Source organism: Podarcis melisellensis, assembly GCF_964234715.1.
Source record: "Podarcis melisellensis genome assembly, chromosome: 7".
NCBI classification, from domain to species: domain Eukaryota; kingdom Metazoa; phylum Chordata; class Lepidosauria; order Squamata; family Lacertidae; genus Podarcis; species Podarcis melisellensis.
In genome coordinates, this window is record NC_138539.1 from 55,078,858 (window position 1) to 55,103,388 (window position 24,531).

General features: G+C 39.6%; 1 protein-coding gene across 3 annotated transcripts in view; it reads right to left on the reverse strand.

The window, feature by feature from the left end:
- Positions 1-2,006: 2,006 nt before the first annotated feature.
- Positions 2,007-24,531, reverse strand: part of MBP (myelin basic protein) — a 98,474-nt gene continuing 75,949 nt past the window's right edge. For 2 of the 3 annotated variants that reach the window (XM_081919483.1, XM_081919484.1), the window contains 5 exons: positions 14,287-14,394; positions 11,214-11,249; positions 9,343-9,372; positions 6,896-7,018; positions 2,007-3,766 (listed from right to left, as the gene is read on the reverse strand). In XM_081919483.1, the coding sequence (XP_081775609.1) occupies positions 3,710-3,766; positions 6,896-7,018; positions 9,343-9,372; positions 11,214-11,249; positions 14,287-14,394 (354 nt within the window). In that variant the 3' untranslated portion in view covers positions 2,007-3,709. The remainder of the gene's footprint in view (positions 3,767-6,895; positions 7,019-9,342; positions 9,373-11,213; positions 11,250-14,286; positions 14,395-24,531) is intronic. The other variant, XM_081919485.1, reaches the window with a different exon arrangement.

Sequence of the window (24,531 nt, forward strand, 5' to 3'; positions counted from 1 at the left end):
AAAATGTGTGGTTTTTTGGTTAATTTTGAAGAAGAATCTATCTGTGAGAACAAGATGATGGACTAGATGGGCTTGGCCCTGGTCCCACAGGTCTCTTATATTCTTTTGCTGCAGAATTTGACACATTTCACAGTAAACCCTTATTCATCTCTGGAGTTAACTCTGCCAACTTCCAGAGCGCAGTACCACATAGTGATGTCTGGTTGATATCTTTTACCCCCATTAAAGGTCTGTTTTTGGTGGCTATACACTCACTCCAACATGCCCAATTCCTCTCCCAAAGATCTTAGCCACTATTTATCTCATTTTGTACCATTTCAGTGAAAGAAAGGATGTTATCTTGATTTCTTTGTGCACTGTTATCATGTTTCCACACTTGAATGCCTTTTAATTGAATTCACACCATGAGAAGGATGACACTTATAGTCCGTAGGAAAGATGTGTGCTTGTAGAATTCAATGCCCTTTAAGAAAAACAGTGAGTGTCTACAAACAGTATAATGAACTACTGTGAGCAGACATGAAGAATAATATGGGAATTATATGTGTCAAGTTCCTTAGATTACAGCACCTATACCACTTGGTCCAAATAGATTCCTGCTTGATAGGGCTCAAAGTTGTTGCCCAATGAGAGGACATTCTGAGAGGCATTAAGCATCTCGCATTGTATTAGTTTCTGCACAGGTAGACTCTCTAAGTATGGTTAAGGGGCCTAGGTTCATGCCCTAGCCCTGTGCTCAATTTCATTGAGGGAACGTGTGACAGAAAGTTTGTGGGAAGCAGGAAGTGTTGAGATGACCAAGAGTGTACACAATTAACTTGTGAAGAGAAAAATCATATTAAACCAATCAGAGGCCAAGTAAGCAAGTGAAAACCAATGTGTTGGTCACCTAGTTTTCACTCAGGCATACATTTTATGAGTGTTGTGTGGCGTATTGGTAAGAATGCTGGAGACCAGTGTTCAAATCCCCACTCAGTCATGAAGTGTTCACTGAGCCAGTCACTCAGCCTATTCTACCTCAGTGGATGGTTGTGATGAAAAATAGGTTGAGGAGAACCTTGTAACCACCTTGAACTCCTTGGGGAAAATGTGGGATATAAATAAAGAAAAAAGTCTCTTGGTAGCTGTGGGGCTCGTTTAACTGAATAGTGTATACAAAAACAACAACAACCTCCCTTCCACATGAAAAAATGAGCATGTCAGGGAGAAGGCAAGAAAAGAGCAATTCTCCCTAACTTCTTTTTCCCCACGTGAATTGTGTTTTTTTGTGTGGAATAGCATTCAGTTATGTAAGCATCCACCTGCAGTCTGCAGTGTTATACCGGTAATTCACACTGGTTTTATCACTTAAGTGAGAACTAGGCCATGTTGCAGGCCAAGTGGGCTTCAGGAGCTATAGGAGGTCCATTGTGAATAGAAGGCAAGAACTGATTAGTGCTTTCCTCTTGACACTTTTTTGAATTGTAGTCCTGGACTTTTCAGAGGGAGGCAGAACTTTCTTTCTTTTTTTCTTTTTGCCTGAGTTTGAGCACTTTGTATAAAGCCCCAGACTCTGGAAGGAAATGACAATACAAGTGGCTTATACTGACATATACCGACAAACGTAGTTTACCATGTTTCATTTGATGGCTTCGACTTAACAGAATGCACGGAATGTACAATCCAGTCCTAAACATATTACTTGACTCTACATGCTTTGCATTTAAAATACCTTTGCTTTGAAAGAACTGTGTGCAGGATTGAAAATTTTCTTTTGAAGAGATGCAAAAATATATTAAAAAAATAATAAATCCACAGGAAGCAAAGACAGGAAGAAAATCATTTGGTGAAATGTGGATCTTTCATTTCCCTTCAAACACTTGGCAGAATGTTCTAAAAGATTAAGCATCACAATCAGACATAGTGTATGCTTGTGTGTAGCTTTGAAGCAGTTCGTCTGTCTAGTTTATTGGCTTGTGTGATTGACTTTAAAGTCCTAAACGCTTAAAAAAATTAAATCCTCCAAATTTCATTAAAAGTTGAGTATTTTATTTCAATATTGGTGGTTGTTTTTTTCAGGAGTTGTATTCATACACATTTAAGAACAATACACTTAAGTGAAACTCACTATTATGTTGTGGAATACACAACTGGATGAGGCTACACATAGAAAAATACACATAGCCAACAACATTTTGAAAGAAGATGTAATGTGTTTGCATGTGCTTAACAATTTCGGTATTCTGTTTTGTTTGTTTCTGTGTGTTTCTACCCTCTCATCTTTCATTGCTGCATATTAAGAATGTTGCTTGAAACCTATGGTAGATTAGAGTGACCTATCGCTAACAACAAGAACAACAACAACATCCACTATATGTCAGTTGGCATTAACGTCGGTAACTCCTGATGTTCATTAGCTGAAGGCAGGTGCCAACTTAGTCTTTAATATAGTGTCTACAACATATAAGCTCAAATAAAACATTGCATGAGTACAGGAAGGTCATTTAGAGACAGAATAAGTTGAATATTATATAACAGTGCAATTCAGAAGAGCATTTTTCTTCACGTAGATGGGTAGACCCATTTCCACATGTTTATTCCTTAGTATATGTGTCAACAATTAGCACCTATTTCTAGCTCATTAGTTTTAATACCTACAATCTAACAGTGTAGTTTGCTCTGGTGCACTGCATGTTTAACTCTGCTGCACTAACACAACAGCTAGGAACGCTAACTTTAGATGTGCAGATACTATCTGAAACTTCCTCACCAAAGGGCTTTCTGTTATTTAGAAATTAGACTTTTTTTATTGTAGCTGCAAATGAACTTAGTTGCAGCAAGTGCCTGTGTAGAGCTACAGGGACATTCATATGTCCAACTCTATGTTTTCCTTTGTTGGAATGACCCCTCATTTTCTGTTGTAACTAGTCTAATTCAAGTTTGAGATCCTCTATTCTCTCTCCCAGCCACTCTTAATTTCTAATGTGTTGGGTGTGATGAGCAATTGGTCATGCACTAGAAGGTGCATCATTCCTTATGGCCATAGCTCAATCTCATTGAAACAGTAACAACTGCCTTCTCCCACATTGCAACATACCTTGAACTCCCAGTTGAAGATACCTTTCTGTGACTGCCTAATCCAGTTAGAAAAAATCAAATACAAACTGTGAGAGAAAGGGGTACTGAAAAAATGAAATCATAATAAATCAAAACCAAATAATTAAAAAAAAAAATTGGATAAACAGTCCTTACAACTTCTGCACATTTTTATTATTATTATTTTCTTTGTTTACAGCAGAGATCTCAAAAGTCTGTTAATGGCAAGGTTAATGTAGACAATTGTGTAGTATGTTGTTACTTAAAGTTTAGTGAAAAAGAAATCTGAAAGGGACTTAATGTTGTATGTGCTTAAAAAATTAAAGCCCTATATTCTTTGGAAACACCTTGAAGATGAATGAATAATATGGGGGGACTGTTACTTTCCCTAAAATAATGCTGTTGACAGCAAGTAAAAGCTACTTTGAAAATTTGGGAGTTTGTTTTGTTTTGCATTTGTTCTTGGTCAGCATTTGCCAATAAATTTTTGTGTACTTCTACTGCATGCACAACTCAGTGACATTAACAAATAGATTGTGTTTCTATCTAGGGAATTCTGCAGTTTGTTATTAAACCTTCAAGGCATCTATGTTATAAAGCAGAGAGTGTAGCCCTTTGGTAACATCTGAGAGCTTCAGCGCCTAGCAATGGGAGAGCCAGACCGGGAGCCAGGTCGGGAACCAGATCCTCCCTTTGGAAAGAAAAACAACAACAAAGAATTGGATTAAAATGAACCTACTGCTCAGATCTACAGTATAAGAGTGCTATATTCAATTCCATCCAGACTCTGGCACAAATTAGTACAGATTGGTTCCACCAGGGAAATCTCTCATGCATAGCTGCTGAAATGGAGGGTACATATGCTTATTTGATTTTGTTCAAGGTTTCTTTACTACTTTGATCTTTAAAAGTGTTGCAATTTCAAATATAGTTTGCCTTTGGGGAATTCTATTTTTACAATCAAATTTTAAAGTATGATGAGTTCATTCTAATTAAATTTCAGGTAACAAAACTTGATACTATCTTCTGTAACAAATTCCTCGATCAATGGGCTCTAGTCACTAAATATTAATTATTTCTAAAGAATTGGTTGCTATCAGTGTTGCTGGATAGGTCAGAGAAACCAAGGCCACTGAAACTAAACAAAGCTTCATTGGGCTGGCAGTCTCATTGAGCTCTGCCCTTCCACCTTATGGCATGCTCTCCCTAGAGAGAACCACATGGCTCCATCCTTGTCATCATTTTTGTGCCAGAAAAAAAAGCTGCCCCCCCATACCAGGCACTTGGGAGCAGCACCAATGAGCTGCACAACTACATTGCCAAGGAAGCCTGCAAAACAAATTTGACTCTGCCATTCATTTTGTTTTGATCTGGGATATTTAAGGTTAGCAGATCCAAAGAACGCCACATTCTTTTTTCTGAAGGTTCTACTAAATCAGCAAACACAAGGCAGAAGACCAGGGAGTTATAGTGAGATAGTTATAACCTCCATGAACCTCTTTAGGATCCTCCAGGCACCAGGTCGTTGGACTTCAGAATTTCTAGTAATAATGATGCTTTCTTCAGAGTACCCCAGGTCTACTGTTAGACCTCCTCTCACCGTTTTCCCAACACATGTTTGTCATTCCTCATAGGATTTCAATAGATCGTTTTTAGTGCTTTCTAATGGTGGTTCTATTATTACTTTTTGATGATAAAGCCAGCAATATTTCCCTGATCGTTTGTAATTGCAACTGCTACTGAGCCACATCATTGCTTAGCTTCATCAATCAAAATAGTTGGAGCATTGTAATTATATTTAATTGACAATTAATTATGCCCTATTAAGCACTTATTTCTGTTTTATTGCAGACATTTTAAATTCATTACTTCCCACAGAAACCTGCCTTTAATTAGATCTATTTTAAGAAGCCACACTTTAAAGAAATATTGGATAACATATAAATAATGAGGACCATTTTATAGTAAATTATTACATATTGGATAACAAACTTCCATTTTTGCAGATGGTTAAAATGAGGATAAATTCCTGCTTATGGAAACATGGGGTGAAATTACATCTACTAGGAGAGAATGAAGGTCTAATCTAATGGTTAACTCTAATGGCTTATAAACTTTATTGTCAAGTCCAATGGCTTACAAATTAAAACTTGGCATTTATAAATACTGTATATATCTGCACAGAACACAGAAGTTGCATGAAAAGAAAATTTAACCAATAATAGCTAATTCTGGAAACAGAGAAAAGGACATAAGACAGTGGATGGTAATAAATAGGAATAGGGATGGGCAGTTCTACCAACACACAAAATAGCAAGATGTGTTGGTCAATTGGGAAAAAAGCCATTAACTTCTTACTATAACTGCTTCTTCACTTTAACAATGCATATTAAATGACTTTCCTTGCAACAAACACATTCCCCCCCTTATTTCTTGTAACCTTAGAATAATTTCTGTTTACATTCAGAGGTATAAAACATTATGTTCTTCCTTCCTCTTTTTGTCTATTTGCTTCATTATCATGCAATATAAATTCTCCACAGGGTCTCTGTTGTCATACAGAGCCAGAGAACTACATTTACAGGTAAGCAACCTGTTCTGTCCTGATAAGGAAAATGTTTCAGGTGAAAATCCAACTGTCTTGTGTGCTAATGAACCTTGAAAAGCTTTCGCAGTGCAACAATGCAGCTTGAAGCCTCACACTAGATAAACTGGATCAAGACACACCAGACTACAGTGTCAGGGACTACTACTCTCTCCAGTTGTACCAGTTATAGAGGTACCAAGCCTAGCAGTACACAACTAGGAAAGTCTAGACTAGAGGTAAGACTCTTCCACAAATAGTTCTGTGGGCCTATTTTGATGCAAACTGTTAGCATAACGGAGCAGTTAACCTCACACATATTGAATCATATACTTTTTCTTTCATCTGAATAACTCTGAAGTTTATCCAGTTTAGCCAGAGTGCTTCATCTTTATGACTATTGATGCCAATCAAATTTATATGACTAGCAGTTCCATTGGGTGGGATCTATTATAAGTTAGGGGAACGTGGCTGAATTGGTTTTCAGTGAAACCAATGGAACAAGTTAGCCATAATGTAATCGAAGGCCCATTGATTTCAGCTAATTTAGGTCCCATCTGCACTATAGCTTTAAACTGTCATGGCTTCTCCCAAAGAATCCTGGGAACTGTAGTTTATCGCGGATGTTGAGAGTTGTCAGGAGACCACTATCCCCCTCACAGAATTCCCTGGGAAGAAGTATTGATTGGTAAACTACTCTGTAAACTGTGTAAACTGTAACAGGAGAGACTTCTTATGGAAGCATTTGAAACAAAGTACTGATGGTGGTTACTTAATATTTACAAGCAAGACATTGCACAACCTAGGTGCAGACATGCTCAATGCCCTATTTCTTGCTGAAGAAAGGCAAATATAACGTGGCATCCTTCCGTACGGCTCCTCAGCTGAAACATAAAGCTTAACCAGGTGTTTCTATTGCTCATTTGGCTCTAGGCTTGGGAGGCCTCATCATCTGGGTTATAAATGATGTGTATAAGTTACAGTTGAGAACTTTGCCTCAGCAAAGAGAATGCTGGAATTTATTATCAGAAGTCCACACTGGATGGTCTTCCAAACCTACCATTCTTCTTTTTCACAAGCAGTGTTGCTGATTTCCAGGACAGTTGCTATGATAAATCTATGGTAAAACTATATATCCAATGAATGCAATAATCAGCTGTTCCTAGTTTTTTCCTTCCTCTCACATTTTGCACCTACTCTTTTAAAAATACGTATATATATTATATTTTACTTTACCAGTCTAAAGAGTCTAGACAGTGTGCCCTGGCCATCATAGTGGTATCCCTTGTGTCCCTTGTGAGCATATTTATGCTCATAGAATCTTCCACTTCCATATCCAGGCCTGTGAGTTTCACCACCCTGCAAAGAAAAGGAAATTGCAAATACAGTACTTTGTTTTGTCATTGACATATATTACAATAGCTTAGGAAGACTGGGAGCAGAAGGCTATTACATTAGCTAAGCTCATGAAAGGATAAGAGACAGGTAGGATAGGGCTCTCCCCGAAATAACCGGTGATGAAAGAAAATACCTCAATTGCTGGCAATGAAATAGATATTTAGAAGGGAGTAAAATGTATATACAGGAAAGCTAAAGGCAAATCCAATATCTTTTACTTGTTGGCTAGCATTTAAATGAATCTTACTGCATTCTTTGGAGCACATTGTTTGGGAATTGCCTGAGGTGATAATAATCCCTAATGACTAATAATGTGGTAACTGATGTAAACTGCTTAACACAGCCAGGCTGTCAAGTGATAACAGCTGCCATCAAGTAAATGTGGAAGAAGGTACCATGAAAATAAATGAGTTTCATCTTTCATGCATTTAGCCCCTTTAAAAATCCCCCCCCCTCTGAATATTAATGGAGTGGGGGTAGGGTGAAGGTATATTGTGAAGGAAGTACTTACACATTACCGATGTCCCTTTTTTTTTGAAAAGCATTGTTAAAAATGAGGAAAGGTTGTTAAAGTAATTGCACAACTGTCTGATGAAAACTGGTAGTTCAAGGAGGAATTTTCAACTAGCATTCTGCTCAGCAACCCCAAAGCAGTACTTTAATTTAAAAGCTTTTCCCTGCCAGGATTGGTATGCAACATCCAAAGTCGGGCAAACAACTCAGCAAACACACTGCAATGCAAGTCAAGTCTGCCACGTCTTTTTTGAAAATGGTAAACTGTTCTAATCAGTCTTGTACACAGCAACCAGTTTAAAGGATAAAATACTAACACAGTGCCTCCACACGCTTGGCCACTTCCTGAGGTTGCCAGACCTTTCCTGCCGCCTCCTAGTAAGAGCTTAGGCCATTCAAACATTACACTAAAACTTTATAGCAGCTGGTAATGACCTTTTTTGGCCTAGCAAAATGCCCAGTGGATGATGGAAACATTTCTAAGCAACCTGGCATAACATAATTTTGTAATTTTAAAGCAAAAACGTAACTAGTTCTAGTAGTGTTTGATAATTGTGGCTTCTAATTAATTCTAAGAGGAAAACCTTTTGTTCTGAAATCAGGGGTCTAAAGGAACAAAATGAGTTTACAGCAGATGGGTGGGGGAGAGAACTATATGAAGAGGTCTTCCTGCTAAAGAACATTAGCTTTTCAGGACAACAGACTTTTTAGTAGAATAAGCTCTTTGGTATTTGACGGCATAACCTTTGTTGGAAAACTCTTGGAGGTTTAACTTAACACACAAACACTACACACTCTTAACATACAAAGCATTTAAGGACACATAATCTCTCTCTCTCTCTCCCTCTCCCTCTCTCTCTCTCTCTCTCTCTCTCTCTCTCTCTCTCTCTCTCACACACACACACACACACACACACAGTGCCCCCTTCCCCCTCCTGTTCAGCTAACCCTCTCCAGGATGGGAATGAAAATGGCACCTTTCCCACTCCTCAGTCTAATAGTTAATCTATTCTAGTGGTGTTCTGCATAGTGGTAATGAATATAATTTTGCCTATAGTGAAGAACGTATCATGTCTTCCTCATCGTTTTCTTTTTGAAAATATAACTGCTGGGGAACTGGAACAGACTCCCACGAGAGGTGGTGGACTCTCCTTCCTTGGAGATTTTTAAACAAAAGTTGGATGGCCATCTGTCATGGATGTTTTAGCTGAGATTCCTGCATTGCAGGGGGTTGGACTAGATGACCCTTGGGTCCCTTCCAACTCTTTGATTCTACAAGTGTCAATAAATGATGTTGTAACTCCCATCAAATAATGGGATGCAAAATGTATACCCTGCATCTGTTCTTGACTATATTCATGATCCCAAACAAAAATGGAGTTGCGTCCAATTCATTATTTCAAGCTATCTTTTCTTTTTGCCTCCCCGCTGGCGCTCCACAGACACACAGAGATCAGTAGAACCTTTAAATTGCCTTAAAGGGAAGAGGTTTGCCATGCAGTGCAGTTTGGCTCCGTGCTCGGGCAAAAATAATTTAAATTGTATTGCAAGCTTGACAGGCTTCTGGATAAAAGCAAGCAACAAAACCATGGGCATAAAGGAACTGATTGGGAGCCAGGAGGAGCAAAGGAAACAAGCCACAGTCAAAAACATGAATGTGAAGAGTCTGCAGGAGCTAGGAAGGCAAAACAAAAAAACAAACAAAACAGATGCTATTTGCACTTTTGGGGCGAAGCAAAATGGCTGCACATGAAAGCATGTTCATCACCTACCCAGCTAAATCTGGAAAAGGATGATCTCCCCTGCGCATACAAGAAACAGAAACAGTGACATGGTGACCACCATGGGGCAAAAAGACACTGAAGACACTATACAAGAGAAGTATGAACAGTGAAGGAGGGTTTGTCTATTAACGAGGATCAAAATGAATGAGGATCAAGATATACTTAGGTTGTAGTTTGCAATCGAATGTTTAAAGGAGTTTAAAACCCAAGTGGTCGTGTGGAACATATTAGACTCAAGTGACCCTCCATTGTAAAGTACATGCTATTCATCCATGCTCCTACAAGTTCTGGTGCCAGCATTTGGAAAGGCCTTTGGCTGAGAGCTGCTTCGATATCAGCTTTCCAGTCAAGATCTAACAGTGCTGCTCTAGATGCACCAGTCATCTGGCATAATGTGCTGGAATAAGAGGGATTGATTAGGATGTTCAGATCATTTCAGATTTAGCAATGTCCCTTAAAATAAGGCATAACTGACAACTGCCCATTCATATTGCCTTATCAGGTGCTGGGAACAATCTGGAGGATATGTCTTTGTCCCCAGTGTGTGTAACGTAACCTAGTTAGAACCCTTGTCCTACATTTCCAGCGATCCTTTTGCAAGGGGCACATGTGTTCAAATGTGCTCAGCATTCCTTCTAAGGCTGGGCAATAAGCTACGATGGCAAGTGGGGAAGTAAAGGGTTGGGAAGAAGCACCAAGGTCTTCTGGCAGTTCAGATTAGGGTGTGCTTAGATGTACCGTGAGGTCAACCTTAAGAGAAGGGTAGATACTTAGAAGAAAGGAAAGTGGCTTTGGAGATACAACACCAGCCTGGGGCCACAAAGGAAGATGGGAGACCCACTAAAGGGTATGAGTGTTGATGGAGAGACTATCCTAAGAGGAGGTGGCATTGGAACAACTGTGGCCTCTGAAAGATGACCTTGAGAAGAGTGGGGCCTGCAATCCTTGTTCCAGCCTTGAATGAAGAAAAACAACCATATCTGTGTTATAAGCAGTTTCATGCTTTTGTCTGAGGCCAGAGTAAGCCAGTGGGGAAGTGAGGGTCCACTGAACCAGCATGGAAAGGGAAGGGTCAGAGCTCAGGGATAAAGCATCTGCTCAGCATGCAGATAGTCCCTAGCTCCATCCCAGCATCTCCAGCTGGGTGAGGGAGAGACCATGACTGAAATGCTGGCAAGCCAGTTAGTGCAGCAAATGCAGGTGCACAATAGTCTGACTCAGTGTAAGGCAAATCAATGTCAGATGCATGGCTTCTTTAAGACAGCAACATACATGCATTATGTGCTGTTTACATTACATAGCAGTATTCTGGGAGAAATCATTCTATATACCGTATTTTCCCCTGTATAAGACGCCCCCATGTATAAGACGACCCCCTTTTTTTTAACCCCAAATTAAGAAATTAAGTTGTTTAGCTTTTTGGGGTGGGGGAGGTCACTTCCGCCAATTGCGCACCCACCTGCCCTCCACTGCCAATTGCACACCTCACTGCAGCCACCAATCGTGTGCCCGCTCGCCACCAACAGCCCACCCGCCCACTTGCCGCAGCTGCCAATCATCTGCCCACTTGCCGCAGCCAATCAGCAGCAGACATTCCCACAGCCACTAATCACCCGCCCAATTGCCACTGCTAATCTCCTGCTTGCTGCTGCTGTTAATCGCACGTCCCCCCTCTGCATTCACTATCCATGAATAAGATGACACCCATTTTTTGCCTTTTTTTTTTAAGCAAAGAGCATTGTCTTATACACAGAAAAATACAGTAAGTCATACTCTGTCAGGAGACATGACTCTTAGTCTTTGGCTTGCCGCAAGCTGATGGTCCATAATGTGAATCAATGCCACATTTTCACACGTACCTTTCCATACAGTGGAGGAGTTGACCTGGGAGACACCTGAAAAACAACACAAAAGTAAGAGGAAAAGTAGGATCTGCAACAAAATGCTATACAATTGAGTTTTCAGGTCTGCTTCCAGATATGCCACTTCAGGTCCCCTCCTACTGGGCTTTCCATTCTCTCTTCCCCCTGCCCCACCACCAATAGTCAGCAAGCATTCTGGGACCTCTGAGCATGCTCACTCTTCATTCGGCTGTTCCTGCCTCATTTTTTAAAATTCCTAAATTATTATTTTTAAAAAATAGTGCGACTCCTCAAGCCTGCTGATGCCTTCTTGTGCATGGGTTTTGCTGTTTTCGCCAGCAAAAGGGTTGAGTTCACTCTTAGCACCTTGTCTGCTTGATGCTGTGCTAAAAATGCTTTTTGGCTGCTTGTTATATGAAGATATTTGAGAAAGACTCCTGTGCTGTTCGATAAGAATTGACTCTTGTCCTTCAAACCCACAAACCCTGTTAAGATTCCTCAGAATGTAAATGAGCAATGCAAAAGAGGACCAGTTGCATGACCTTCATTAGACAACACTCTTGATCTGCCACTTTAATTACAAGCCTCCTTCTTAATTCCAGCAACATTGCAAAGCCAGTTGCTGTTATTCTTATTCTGGTCCAACCAATGAATTCATGGTGGACCTCAGCTTTGCACCCAGATTAATTAGAAGGAACTGGATATTTTGGGAGCTGTGTAGCTACTGCAGAAAGCAAGTCTCTTTCTGTCTCTCAGTAATGTGAAGTGTAACAAGCCACATGAGACACTTTCAATACACTTTTATGAATTTGTTACTTCTGTGTGGCATCATCATAGCTGTCAATGTTTCCCTTTTTTAAAGAGAAATTCCCTTATTTATTCCAAATAGGATTCCTCTCAAGAAAAGGGAAAAGTTGACAGCTATGAGCACAATCTTGAGTAGTGCGACACCTTCAGCTCTGCTCTGAAGCAAGGTCTCTCTCTTTTCTTTTCTTTTTAAAAAAGGAATCACATGTTGAGCATTGCTGTCTGCATAGAGTCACCGATGTGGAAGCCTGTGTATGTGCTCAATGGGATAGAGAGAGTTGGTTGTGTTGGTGTTGAGATGGCATGGGGTCCCTACATGTGAGGAGGAGCTCCCATGTTGGGCTTCCTGTATGCTCAACATGTGGTTGTTAAAAAGAAGAGGTTTGTTCACATGTTACATTGGACAAGTTTCTGTGTACACTTGTTAGTTGTGCTGCTCAACTATTGTGCACACAGACTGTACAGTTTGCATTTAAAGGCAAATCCATCAAATTAACATTTTACAAAACAATACAACAAACATAGCCATCCTATGAAGTTTGCACTTACCAGAACTTTGCAATGTAGTTCTCTAACCAACCAATATTTACAAAGATGCATATATTATGGGAAAGTGTATATACACATGCATTTATAATGCATTGAGTTAGGGAAAATTTCTTGCAAAAATGTGTATATTAGTCAAAATTGCACTCAAAAACTGTGTTTATTAGGAGAAATTGGTACTAAAATATTGGTGAAGTTTCATGATGATTTTAGTTTGAATATTGCTACAGAAACACAGAGAACTGAATTTAAGATCTGAAAAATGAGAAAGAACCAAAACTGACAGATCCTGCCATCCTACTCAGAAGTAAGTCCTATTGAATTCAATGTGGCTTGCTCCCAGGTAAGTGGGATTAGGATTGAAGCCTTAATCAAATATGCAATGTATGTTTGCTCCTACAACCTCTTCCTTGATTTGAATTTCTATCCCCTTTTTTCAGAGGCTCAGGGTGGGAATTAGCTTATTATTAAAAGAAAACTTTCAGATAAGCCCTCTGCTTATGTAGCTGCTGGGCTAGGCTTATAAGAGTGAGTCTGAGGGATTTGCAAATTTCTACAAGATGAAAATGTTCTAGACACGAAGGGAAAAGGTGGGGGAAACCTCTTCATAACAAAACCACCATATATTAAATACCACCTGAGAAGCAAGGGACTTCCTGCTCCTCAGTGCTTATTAGTCTCTGGTAAAAATCCATATATTTGTTATAGCTCAGTGGTTTATGCAGGAGTTGTGTCCCAGATCCATGGCTCTGAAGGCTCCACAGGAAGTGAGCCACAACTCAAGATTGAGGTAATTTCTATAAATATTCATGTCAGTAACATTTGTCTCATTGGTATTAGCACTGACACAGAATATTTCTATCCATTTTCATTTCTATTTGAAAGACGGGAGCAAGTCCGGATTACAGTATTGGATTTTTCCAAAGATTTCCATGTTAGAATGGAAAAGTTCCAATTTCAAAACTGAGGAAAACCCTCTTCTGCCTTGGAAGACTGTCTTTTGCCTTTTAATAGCCCTCAAACTGGTAATAAGTTGGATCTGCACACAGTTAGTTTGTTTGGGCATGTGACTTGCTCCAACATAGTGATTTGCTGCAGGAACAGCCAATTCTCATAAATGGTCTCTCCCCTTCAAAAAGGACCAGCTGTTCATCTTCAGTTCAGGGGAAGGTGCTACTGCCACACATTCCCTTGAGTCTAGGCACATTCCCTTGGCAGGCAAGGCTGGCTGTACCATTAGGCAGGCTGAGGCAGTTGCCTCAAGTGACATATGCTTGGGTGTGGTGGCAAAGTACCATAGGAGGAGAGCTGTCACATGGCTTGCCCTGTGACCTTCAAGCTAGCCTGCTGCCACCTGATGCTACAGTGATGTTGTCCTGTTGCCGGTGTTGATTCAGTTGCCAGTCTGACTGACTTCTGTTTGTAGAATTGGGAGGGGGGGCCACCAGCTTGTCCTGTGCCTCAGGCAGCAAAATACTGACAGGCTCCAGGTGAAGGAAATCTGTGAGCCCATAGAAATGCATACAGAGCTGTGGATCAGGAGAATGACTTCCAGTGTCCAACCCCTTACCTGGCACACTAGATATAATTTTGCCTGCACTCCTTTTTAGCAGAGAAATTATCTTTGGGGCACTAGCTGGCTGGTGTGTATGTTTTAAAAAGTAAAGTAAGTACATTTGTTTGGTGAAAGAATTACCAAGGTGAAATGGAAACTTACAATGTTCCTGAAGAAGTGGACTACTGGGTTCTCATCCACATATCGGCCATGAGATCTTGGATGAGGCAGGGAACTTACATGGCCAATTCTGGCAGCGTGATGATAATCCTGAAACAAAGGACAGGTTATGCTTGTAGACCAGCAAGCAATCTGAAAGGAATTCGAGCGCCCATTGGGGAATGATCAAACATTAAGATTCTTAAAACTCAGAGGAGAGATGATGGAGATGGAAACACACATTAGGTACAGAAGTATGTGAGAAAAGCACTCTACTGACAGGGTCCAGCAGAATACTTCAGTAACCCTGAAGAAGGATGTGGAAGCAGGAACTCTCTAATTGTTCCCCAGCAATTGTGCTTGAATATCCATTTAGTTATCCAGGCCTTACCCTCCGTGAGTTTATCTATTCTCTTTTCCAAGGTAAGAAAATACCATGTGGTTGTTGTTACTCTTTAATTCCACAGCAGTGGAACACTTCAGGATGGTGCCTAATGAAACACAATACATTTACAGAGACCAGTGAATCCCTTGTGGAAGAGCATTTATCCTATCATTTTCACTCCTGCTTTGACTTCCCAGCCCTTTAAAAGACATGCGTGGGAAGTAATGGCTATGAATTCAAATCAACATGCGAAGCTAAGTCACAGAGCTTTTCCATCTAGTGCAGGTCTGTCTACATTGCTCTGACCAGCAGTGCCTTTCAGGGTTTGGGGCAGGTGATCTCCAGAACTTACTACATAAGATCCCTTGGGGTGAACATCCTAGTAGTGGCGCTTCTGCATGTACACATGGAGAACTGGAACTTTCTGCATACACACATCATGTGGCCTGTAATGAATTTATGGTGCTGGGCTCTTGACAAGTGTTTGAATAAAAAGGAGATGTTGCACAGAGGCTCTTGGCTATTGCAATTCCTAGCTGGTCAGTAATTCATGTGCTTTTGAAACGGAAATGTTTGTGTGTGTTCATTAGGCTGTTCTCTCTCTCTGAACTAAGCACAGATTCAGAAAACAACTTAGCATGTGGTGACTCACATAAACTTAATGCAGGGTGCATTCCTCCATATGACTAACAGGTCAGCAGTATTCAGCTGTGCATGTGCTAAGTCCAGTTTTAAAAACTCACCTTCCAGTATGACCAGATGCTATATAATAGAAGCTTCCTGCATACTTTACTGACAAGTTGCCAGTGTGTGGTAAATGGTCAACTGCATCCACCAAGAGTCTTACAGCACATTCCTAACTATTAGAAGCAAGTACCATTAAATTTGATGATGTGTACTAATCAGTGCATTTAAGATTGCAGCCATTAGTAGCAGTGTTGGAGCAACAGAAGAAAAAACAGAGCAAACTATTATACTTTATTGGATCAGCCAGTGCTACAGATCTGGATGCAAGCTTTCAACTTACACAGAAATCTTCTTTAGGTATTAATGTTCTTATTAAAAAAACCAAAGCAAATAAAATCTGAAATTAAAGGTGATGTTAACCAAGTCATGCCGAATGATTTTTTGGAAAAAAAAATCTTAATTATAATTTTATATAAACATAAATATATATTTATATAAACAGAAAATGGGTTACAAATCTTGTTGAAGGGGCTTATCAAGGAAGCATTTTTTTTTAAAAAAGCAAGATGCATGAAAAATGTTCAGCAAGAAAACAGATGCAGCTTTCTAGAGCCACAAATCTCAGGTGTCATTAAGACCTTGTAATGCAAAAAGAGCAACTAGTGCTGTTGAGTTAGGGGTAGTTAAATGTGTCAAAGTGATCTTAGCGCTTTTTGGATTGCATTCCTTGCATTTGTAACCAATTTTGCCCTCTAAATATCTTAGAATTAGCTACCTTTCCATTCCTCCTCATGGTGAATTCTGTGTAACTTGAAAGCTCCCATCGTCCTACACTCACGGAAGTCCTGATAGTGCTGTCATGTCTTTCAAAAGTACCGTGAGACGCAGCCCTGAGATACTAGGTAAAATAAGGTTCAATAAGCACTACATTTTATATATGAAAATATATACATTCTGGAATATCAACGTTATGCACTATGTCTGCTAATAGCAAAATGTGCATGCACTTACCTTTTTACAGTAGCATGGTAGTCTAAATCAGATGGTGTGTATAGTATCTGAATATTTCATTCTCACTTCTGTTGCTAATCATTTCTAACAAATTCCTTGGCATTACAGTGGTACCTTGTGTTACAGACGCTTAAGGTTACAGACTCCGCTAACCCAGAAATAGTACCTTGGGTTAAGAACTTTGCTTCAAGATTAGAACAGAAATCACGCGGCAGTGGCGTGGCGGCAGCGGGAGACCCCATTAGCTAAAGTGGTACCTCAGGTTAAGAACAGTTTCAGGTTAAGAACGGACCTCCAGAACAAATTAAGTTCTTAACCCGAGGTACCACTGCATGCATCTCAGTTGCAAGTCAGGAGGAGGACATATATTTCACAAGGATGCACACTAAAAGACTGTTCACAAAGTAGTCTGAGATCCCACATGCCATTTGTATTTTTCTGTATCTGCTTAGCTTGGTAATTTGCTCTCTGTGGAGCTTTGGGATGGGTCACAAAGCCAAAAGGAGCACAACTTAATATTTCATTGAAATCAGTTAAATTTCCACATCTTTTCCTGTCTTAGCCTGAAGTCCCAGAAGTATATGCCAGATTCATTCATATACAGTGTGTATTCAACCTGGTATGTGCCAAAAGGCAGCTGCTGGATGTATCAGCATAATCTGAAAGGGTTAACTTCAAATTCTTTTGAGATGAGTTGGCCTTTGAAAAACCCATTGTGTGCATTAATCTGGGAACTGGAAATCGGTAAATCTGGGCTTCTTTTGCTTTTTTAACGTTGTCATGGCAATTCCTTTATATTTCTGCAGCTGAGACACCTAGATAGCTTTAAAAAAATTCCCAAGATGCCAAAAAGCATGCATGCATGCTCCTGTGCTGCTTGCCTTTTGAGCTATGTGCAGAAAAACCTGCAGCTTGTATGTTAATAAAGGACTTGCCAAATAAATGAATATCCTAAGGATTATACTGACACAGAAACACACAATTTTTTTGCAAATGCCATGCTGTTAGGGTGATCACTTGTGCACCGAAGAAGAAGAAGAAGAAGAAGAAGAAGAAGAAGAAGAAGAAGAAGAAGAAGAAGAAGAAATGAGAACACAATTGCATCTCATTCGTATATGCTAATTTATATGTATAGCTGCAAATTTTGAGCTAATGGCTATAATTTAAATAGAAATACAGTATTTCTCACCACAGAGAGGAAGAACCTGATAAGGTGGCTGGTCTGCCTGCTCCCTCTGCTGACCAGGGGCTAACTGTTGAGGGAATCTTCAAGGCACTTTCTTTTTCTTCTTTGTGTTCTTTATCTTTAAACTCAACTTGGACTGGACATCCATTCCAATAGAGGACTACCCTCTATAGACTAACCACATGGCCACCGCTCATACTGTACGCCCTTTTTTCAGCTTGCTCTATTAGGTTTGCTCTAATTCCATGTTGTATGCATGCATTTATATAGTAGAATAAGAGAGTCATTGGCTGTCGTGTGAATTCTGCCCATTCCCCAGCTTCGCTTTCCCCAGTTGGCACTTGCATTTTTATTCTTCCGGTTTGCTACATTCAGTTTCAAAGTCACACTTTTACAGAATTAACACAAACACAAAAGACTGAAATGTAACTACTGGTTATTTTTATACCAACACTTTTTATTTTGCACGGACTATACGCATGTGGCTGTGTTATCTGAAAATTACGGATTTGTTTCAATCCTGTCTTTTAGTTAACTGAAGATGCCATCCAGCCACTCTTCACCCACCTCTCCTGCCTGAGCCACATTAAGCACAGAAATTTCCTGCCAGTCACACTCTGTTCTCAATGGCACTCATCTTGTGGACTGCAAGACTAAAGGACCTGTTAAGTATGGAAGTTGTTTTTCCTAAGCCACCACACCGAATCTGAATCACCCTTACTATCATCATAGCTTTTAGCATAAAGTTTTCAACAGAATGTGTTTTATGATCAGGTTCAGACATCAAAACAAACCCAGTAGGCAACTAGCTGCATGCTTAGGAATGGAAGAAGAGCCTCGCAATCAGACTGAAGGGTCATCGACTCGAGGATCCTTTCACACAGTGGTTACAGGCTGCTCACAAGTCGAGGATGTTTACAATATCACAAGCCAATGACAAGTGGAATGTGTACCTGCAGTTGTAGTGAACTAAGACCTCAGAGCAGACATGTTGAAGGTAATGAGCCTAAGTCAGGCATGTTTATTAACTTCAATGAGTCTCCTCTGAGTAAGTCTAGCATTGAATATCACCCCGTATTTTTAATGATACAAAAAAGAATATATGTTTTTTTTAAAAAAATCCAGTGGAAAACTATTTCTTTAGAAATATATGAGAGACAATAGGGCAATCCCCTGCCCTGGTTCTTGTTACTAAGCAACAAGAATTACCAAGGCAACCAGGCAGGCACAGGTGAATGAAAGCTAATATTTAAGAGGAATTGAGTGGTGGGCTGACTCCACACTCAAGAGCTCTTATTAAATGTCAGTGAAGGAACTATCAGACCGGGGAAGAAAGTAAGTGTCATAGCACATTGTTTTATCCTTTCCTTTTTTTACTTTCATCCCATCCGTCTGGCAGTGCCAGAGGCCTACCTGTCAATTTCTTCTGGGAACTGATACATGAACTCGAAATGCAGCAACAGGTTGCTGCTGTCCTGTGGAGTGGCTCCTGACATCAGAAACCTGTAGTATTTCCTCCATTGCCAATGTGAAACAGAACTTCTCTGTCAGGTAGAAATGTTACAAATGTACGTGGACTATATTTCAAGGCACAACATGGCTCGCCTTCATTTCAATGGCTTGATTCTGTTCCCTGGCACATACATACCAACATATACCACTCTGGCTACAACTCAGAAGGAGCTACAATCTAACACTATGTTTTTCATCACATGGAAGGCCTACAGATCATGGGGAAGCCTTGTAATGGTTGTATAGAGGATGGGATTTCAGTGGGTACAGCTTTTCATACCCTGCCTTTTCCTTCTAAAAGTGTCCTGTCTCATACCTTACTTTCTTTGCTACTGTTATCTCCACAGTTCAGAGTCGTTGTTTGTTGTTATAATTGTTAGTAATAATAGTAAAGTCTACTGATAGTCAGTAAAAATGAGGAAAATCAGTAACATCCTGACAGGAGAAGCTACAATTTCAGGAAGCTTGCAAAAAATAGCTCTGTGTAAAAAAACCAACAAATCAAAAACAATATGAGTATATTGTTTCATTGCTGCTTTATATTTTCAAATCACTGGTCTAGAACAATAATTTTGACTTCATGAAATCAGTTATGGGTTATAACTTTTTTGTCTGTTGGTCAGTGACAATTGCTATATAAACATCATATAGCAATTCTATACTATACATTTATGTGGGCATCAGACCCTACATATGTAAAATATTCCTCTGCCCTTAACTTAATATAGGCATCTGAAAGGCAATTAACATGGGAAACAGAAACAATTTGCATTTTCTTCTTTCATTTAAAGGCATTGTTGAGGGATTTTGAACCAGCAGATGGCGTTTCCTAGTTACAATAAATGTACATCTAACAGAAAGGGAAATTTCAATACCTTTTTGCAGGTGATTTCCATACCTATTATTAACAGTGTTCAATTGAGACTGACATACATAAACATACAGACATCTTGTGTGGCAATCTGCAGGTGGATGGCATGAACTGGATATGCATACATACTGGAAAAGTCTTTAGATTCAGTAGTTGCAACAATAATTGCAATATTAATTGGACAGGATCTCTTTTTTGCCTAGGGGTTCCTTGATGGGACTCTAATCACAAGGTTAGATTCATATCATATCATGGAAGTACAATTTTCCTGTTTTGCAAGAAATCAAAAACTTCCCTCTTACCTAGATTATTCTAAGTTAAAAAAACTAATAAATTTAACTTAGAATAATCTAGGTAAGAGGGAAGTTTTTGATTTCTTGCAAAACAGGAAAATTGTACTTCCACACTTGTTTGAGCACTGTGAGAAAAAGTTTGGTATGGGCTTCACAGTAGTTATTTAGATGTGGTGTCAGGTAGGCAACACACACACTACATATTCAGGCAGACAGCAACACCCATGAGTAGTTGAATGACAAATGTGCATATGTGGACTCCTATTATATCTATTATTAACAGTGTTCAGTTGTGATTAACATACATAAATGCAGTAAGCTCAGGGGAGGGGAAATAAGGAGGACAATAGGAATTGGGATTACACAGCATGAAGAAAATACAGTATACTAAGTGAAAGGTTCTGAAAACCCAACAACAAACAACCTATCATGCTAAGTTTTTTATGAGTCCAGTTCAGTAAGGAATTTTATTTATTTATTAAATTTATATACCACCTTTATCTTCCAAGGATCTCAAGATGGTGTCCATGGTTCTCAGCTCCCCTATGTCATTCTCACAGCTACTCGTGAGGCAGCTTAGGCTAAGAGATGGTGACTGGCCCAAGGTCACCCAATGAGCTTCATGGCTGAGTGGGGATTTGAACCCTGCTCTCCTAGGTCCCTAGTCCAACACTCTAGCCATGATGCCATGCATGTGGAAGGGGTTCACAATGTGGGAAACAGATACATTAGTAGCACATCTCCCCGGGGACCAATTTACAGGGCTTTTGAGTGGTCAGCCAAGCAGGATTTGGAAGCCACATAATATGTCCTTCCCATATGAATGTTTTATCTAAATGTTACCAGTGTGGCATGGAGCCAAGTCACAGGTATGGCAGGTCATTGACTGTTGCCGCCTCTTTCAGCAACAGAAAACATTTAAAAACATGCATTGATGGTTTCTACTTATTTTCAAGTTCTGTCTAAAATGTGTGGTTAAAAAGAAGGCTTGCTTTCCAGCTCATTTGCTTATGAGCTGTCAGTGCAGAGCCAAACTCAGTTTTAAAATTCATCCTTCTAAGCGGCTCTGTTTGCACAAACAAATATTATATGCATTGCTGGAACAAGGCCCTATGCACCTGAAAAAGCAACCTGTGTTTTAGACAGCAAAGCTTAATTCTGACCATCTTCCAAGTAAATTTACTCAGATGTTGACCTTAGAATCTTTTAAAACACAGCTTCAGTTTAGGTATCGGGAATTAGCATTCAGGGCAGAGCAGAAGAAAATCACGCCATCCTAGAGTTTAATAATTAACAGCAGCCATACCATTAGTGCTACTTTCTAAGCCAAAATGTTCCCTCTAACTAGCAGATCTATCGACACAGCCTCTGTTACTGTGATCCAAATGTGGAAGTAAAAACATTTCTTTCAGTGTTTTTCTTCATCCCACTTTGGGCTGGAGAAATGTCTGCAGTATTGTACATTGATTAGTCGCTTATTTAGCATGTTGCAATGGTTGTTTATAGGTATATAAAAATCAAAGAAACTGAGAGAGCTGATTGAAAATGTGTTTGCATACAACAAAGCGAAGCCTGATTTACATCATAGCTTAATTAACAGCATGGCTTAATGAAAACATGACCTTATGAATCTTTGTCTTCTTCCTTTTTTTACCAACAGAGCAACTACTTTCCTTATTAGAGAGTAGGCAGAATTGTATCATCTAGCGGTAAAAAAATCCTGCTCTGCTCTGCCTAGTCTGTCCATTTGGCGCATATGCTTAATATTTCCCTGGGGTGAGTTCTACATTTTCTTCCTTCATCAATTTGAATGCTATTTAATATTTGAATGCCCAAATGGCAATTCAAAAAGGGAATCTTTGTGAAAAATACTCCTTGCTTATTGGGAGCTTATTATTTCTCTTGCGTAAAGACAAAGAAAAGCTTCTCAGAGAACATTTTGGCACCTGCAGACTAACGAGTTAATCCTCTTGCCTACACTTCTTATGTGCTGATCCATGGTCCACTCAGTGGGAAAACTGCATGCATCCTTAACTCTCCCAATGAAATTAAAGACGCTAAAATTTGGTTAGAGTTCACTTTAGCGTAGAGCAGGGGTGTGCATTTTTTCCATCAAGGGCATTCCCTTGGGTATGTCCTGGGTATAAGCTAGCAGTGAGTAAGACCAGAGACAAAAGTGAGTGGGACCTCTCCTTTACTCTCTTTTCTGTCTCCCCCTTCTCTCTTTTTCTCTCTCTCCTTCTGATATCATTTCTTGCTTTCTACCTCTTCCAAGGGATGGGCTGATTGTTCTTGCTAGAGAGCGCAGGAGCCAACTCCCAGTGGCTGAGGTCCCTTTGGCCTCCCCAACAAAATATTTGAGCCCCCCCCCCCCGCCCAAGTTGATAGGCATTGCCATTCAAATGGTGTGCATGTGCTGTCTTCTGATCAATTATGCAGGGCAGGGCTTACCTGCCCCCCATATTTTATTCACTTCAGCTTTAAATCTCTGTATCCTTCAAGCACTTTGATAAACAATTCAAGTCACAATACAGTCTGTAAAGATGGTTAGGTTCAGATGTTAATGTTTAAGCTTAAATAATTAGTGCACCACTTAACAGTGTGAAAGCTATTTAATAAATGCATTACCAATGTTCAAGCGTAGACAGAGGTCAAATATTGAAACAAAATCATGTTGTGTTACAGACTCTAGGAAGCTAGTACCATCAATTATATATTTTACAATGCTACAATTTATACAACAGTTGTACAAAACAGCAGGTATGACATGATTTTCCTAGACACAACAAAGACTTGTAAAAAGGAAAAAAAATCACAATACATAATTTCCTTCAGACTACTAGATAGACACATTGAAATACTCTTAATTAAGTGTGAAAAATACAAGTTATTATTGATGTGGCTAATTTCCCCCATAGGTTTCATATGCAAAACATTTCATACATATTAAGAACATGGTCTGGTTCTGACCATCACATCTCAGTTTATCCAGTTGAGATATGCATGAACTTGAGCCTTTTACTCTCACACAGAACCCCTTTGCATCACCATGCAAGTCATGATAAAGCCAGGAAATCTCTTAATTAAACCATGATTTAAGATTGTTCCAAAATTGGTAACCATAGTTTTCCAGTTCTGATGAAATGGTGAACTATGGTTTATTAGAGACTTCCTAGTTTAATAGTGGCTTGCTATAGTGGGGCCCTGTTCTTGAACATAAGGCACCTGCATATTTCAGCTTAGAAAGATGAAATCCATTAATGCCTGTAACATTCAGACACGTTTTCATTCAAATTAGGAGAAACTTATTATTCTTTAAATAAACATACATTTTTGCTGTTTTGATTCCTGCTCAATTTTATACCACGCAGACACTTTACACTATTTCACCATTTAATGATCAACTATTTCAACTGGTCTCAGAAGTTCCAGACCCATCTCTTGGTTTTATATGCTGGGATACAGCATTAGAAGCAAAGCAAAGCAAAACAAACAAAAAGTCCTTCCTGGGTTATAAAAATCCTGACCTAGATGGTGCTATGTCCATAAAAGGTGCTGAAGGTACTCCTTTCAGAAAATTGATGCATCTGCATGAATCTGCATCTTGAGCAGGGTTTCTCCAGACCAGTGCTTGTGTTGTGGTTTGTTGTGGTTTTTTAATCGAATCACTCCCAGTTCTGTAGACCTTATTATTGCCCCATTTTTCTTGTGTCTGATGCCTTATCTCTCTCCATCATTGGGGGTTGCCTTAAACTTGAGTGGAGATTCATTCCAAGGAAGTGTATGCTCAAGTCATTGCTTTATAGTGTGGTGAATGTTATCTACAGCTTGATTGAAAGGTTTTATGCAGTAGCTTATAATATGCCCTTCAGAAGGCTGTATTGACAGCCAGACGGACAGCTGTGCCAATGCAACAACCCCAAATCAGGCTCCCTGGATTCAGTGTCGCAGAAGCATCACACAGGCAATCTCTACCTCGGCTAGACCAGTGGAAATGTTTAGGACCATCCCCTGTGTTAGATCAAGGGTTAAAACTGATCAAAGAATTATTTATGGGTAGTTAGTACTTGGTAAGGAAACATCAGAAAGTAGGAACCGTGAAGGGAAGAATAGGTGCTATAGCTGGAAATAATATGCAATAGCTTGAAGATGTAATTACAAATTAAAAAACATTCTCAGTCTGATGAGGGAATTGGAACAAACTAGATACAATTTAGGCATAACTGCCTGATGCATCTGTTGAGTAGGTATTTAAGCATGTTCTACCACAAAGTGTATTAATTGTGACCCTAAACCTGGAAAA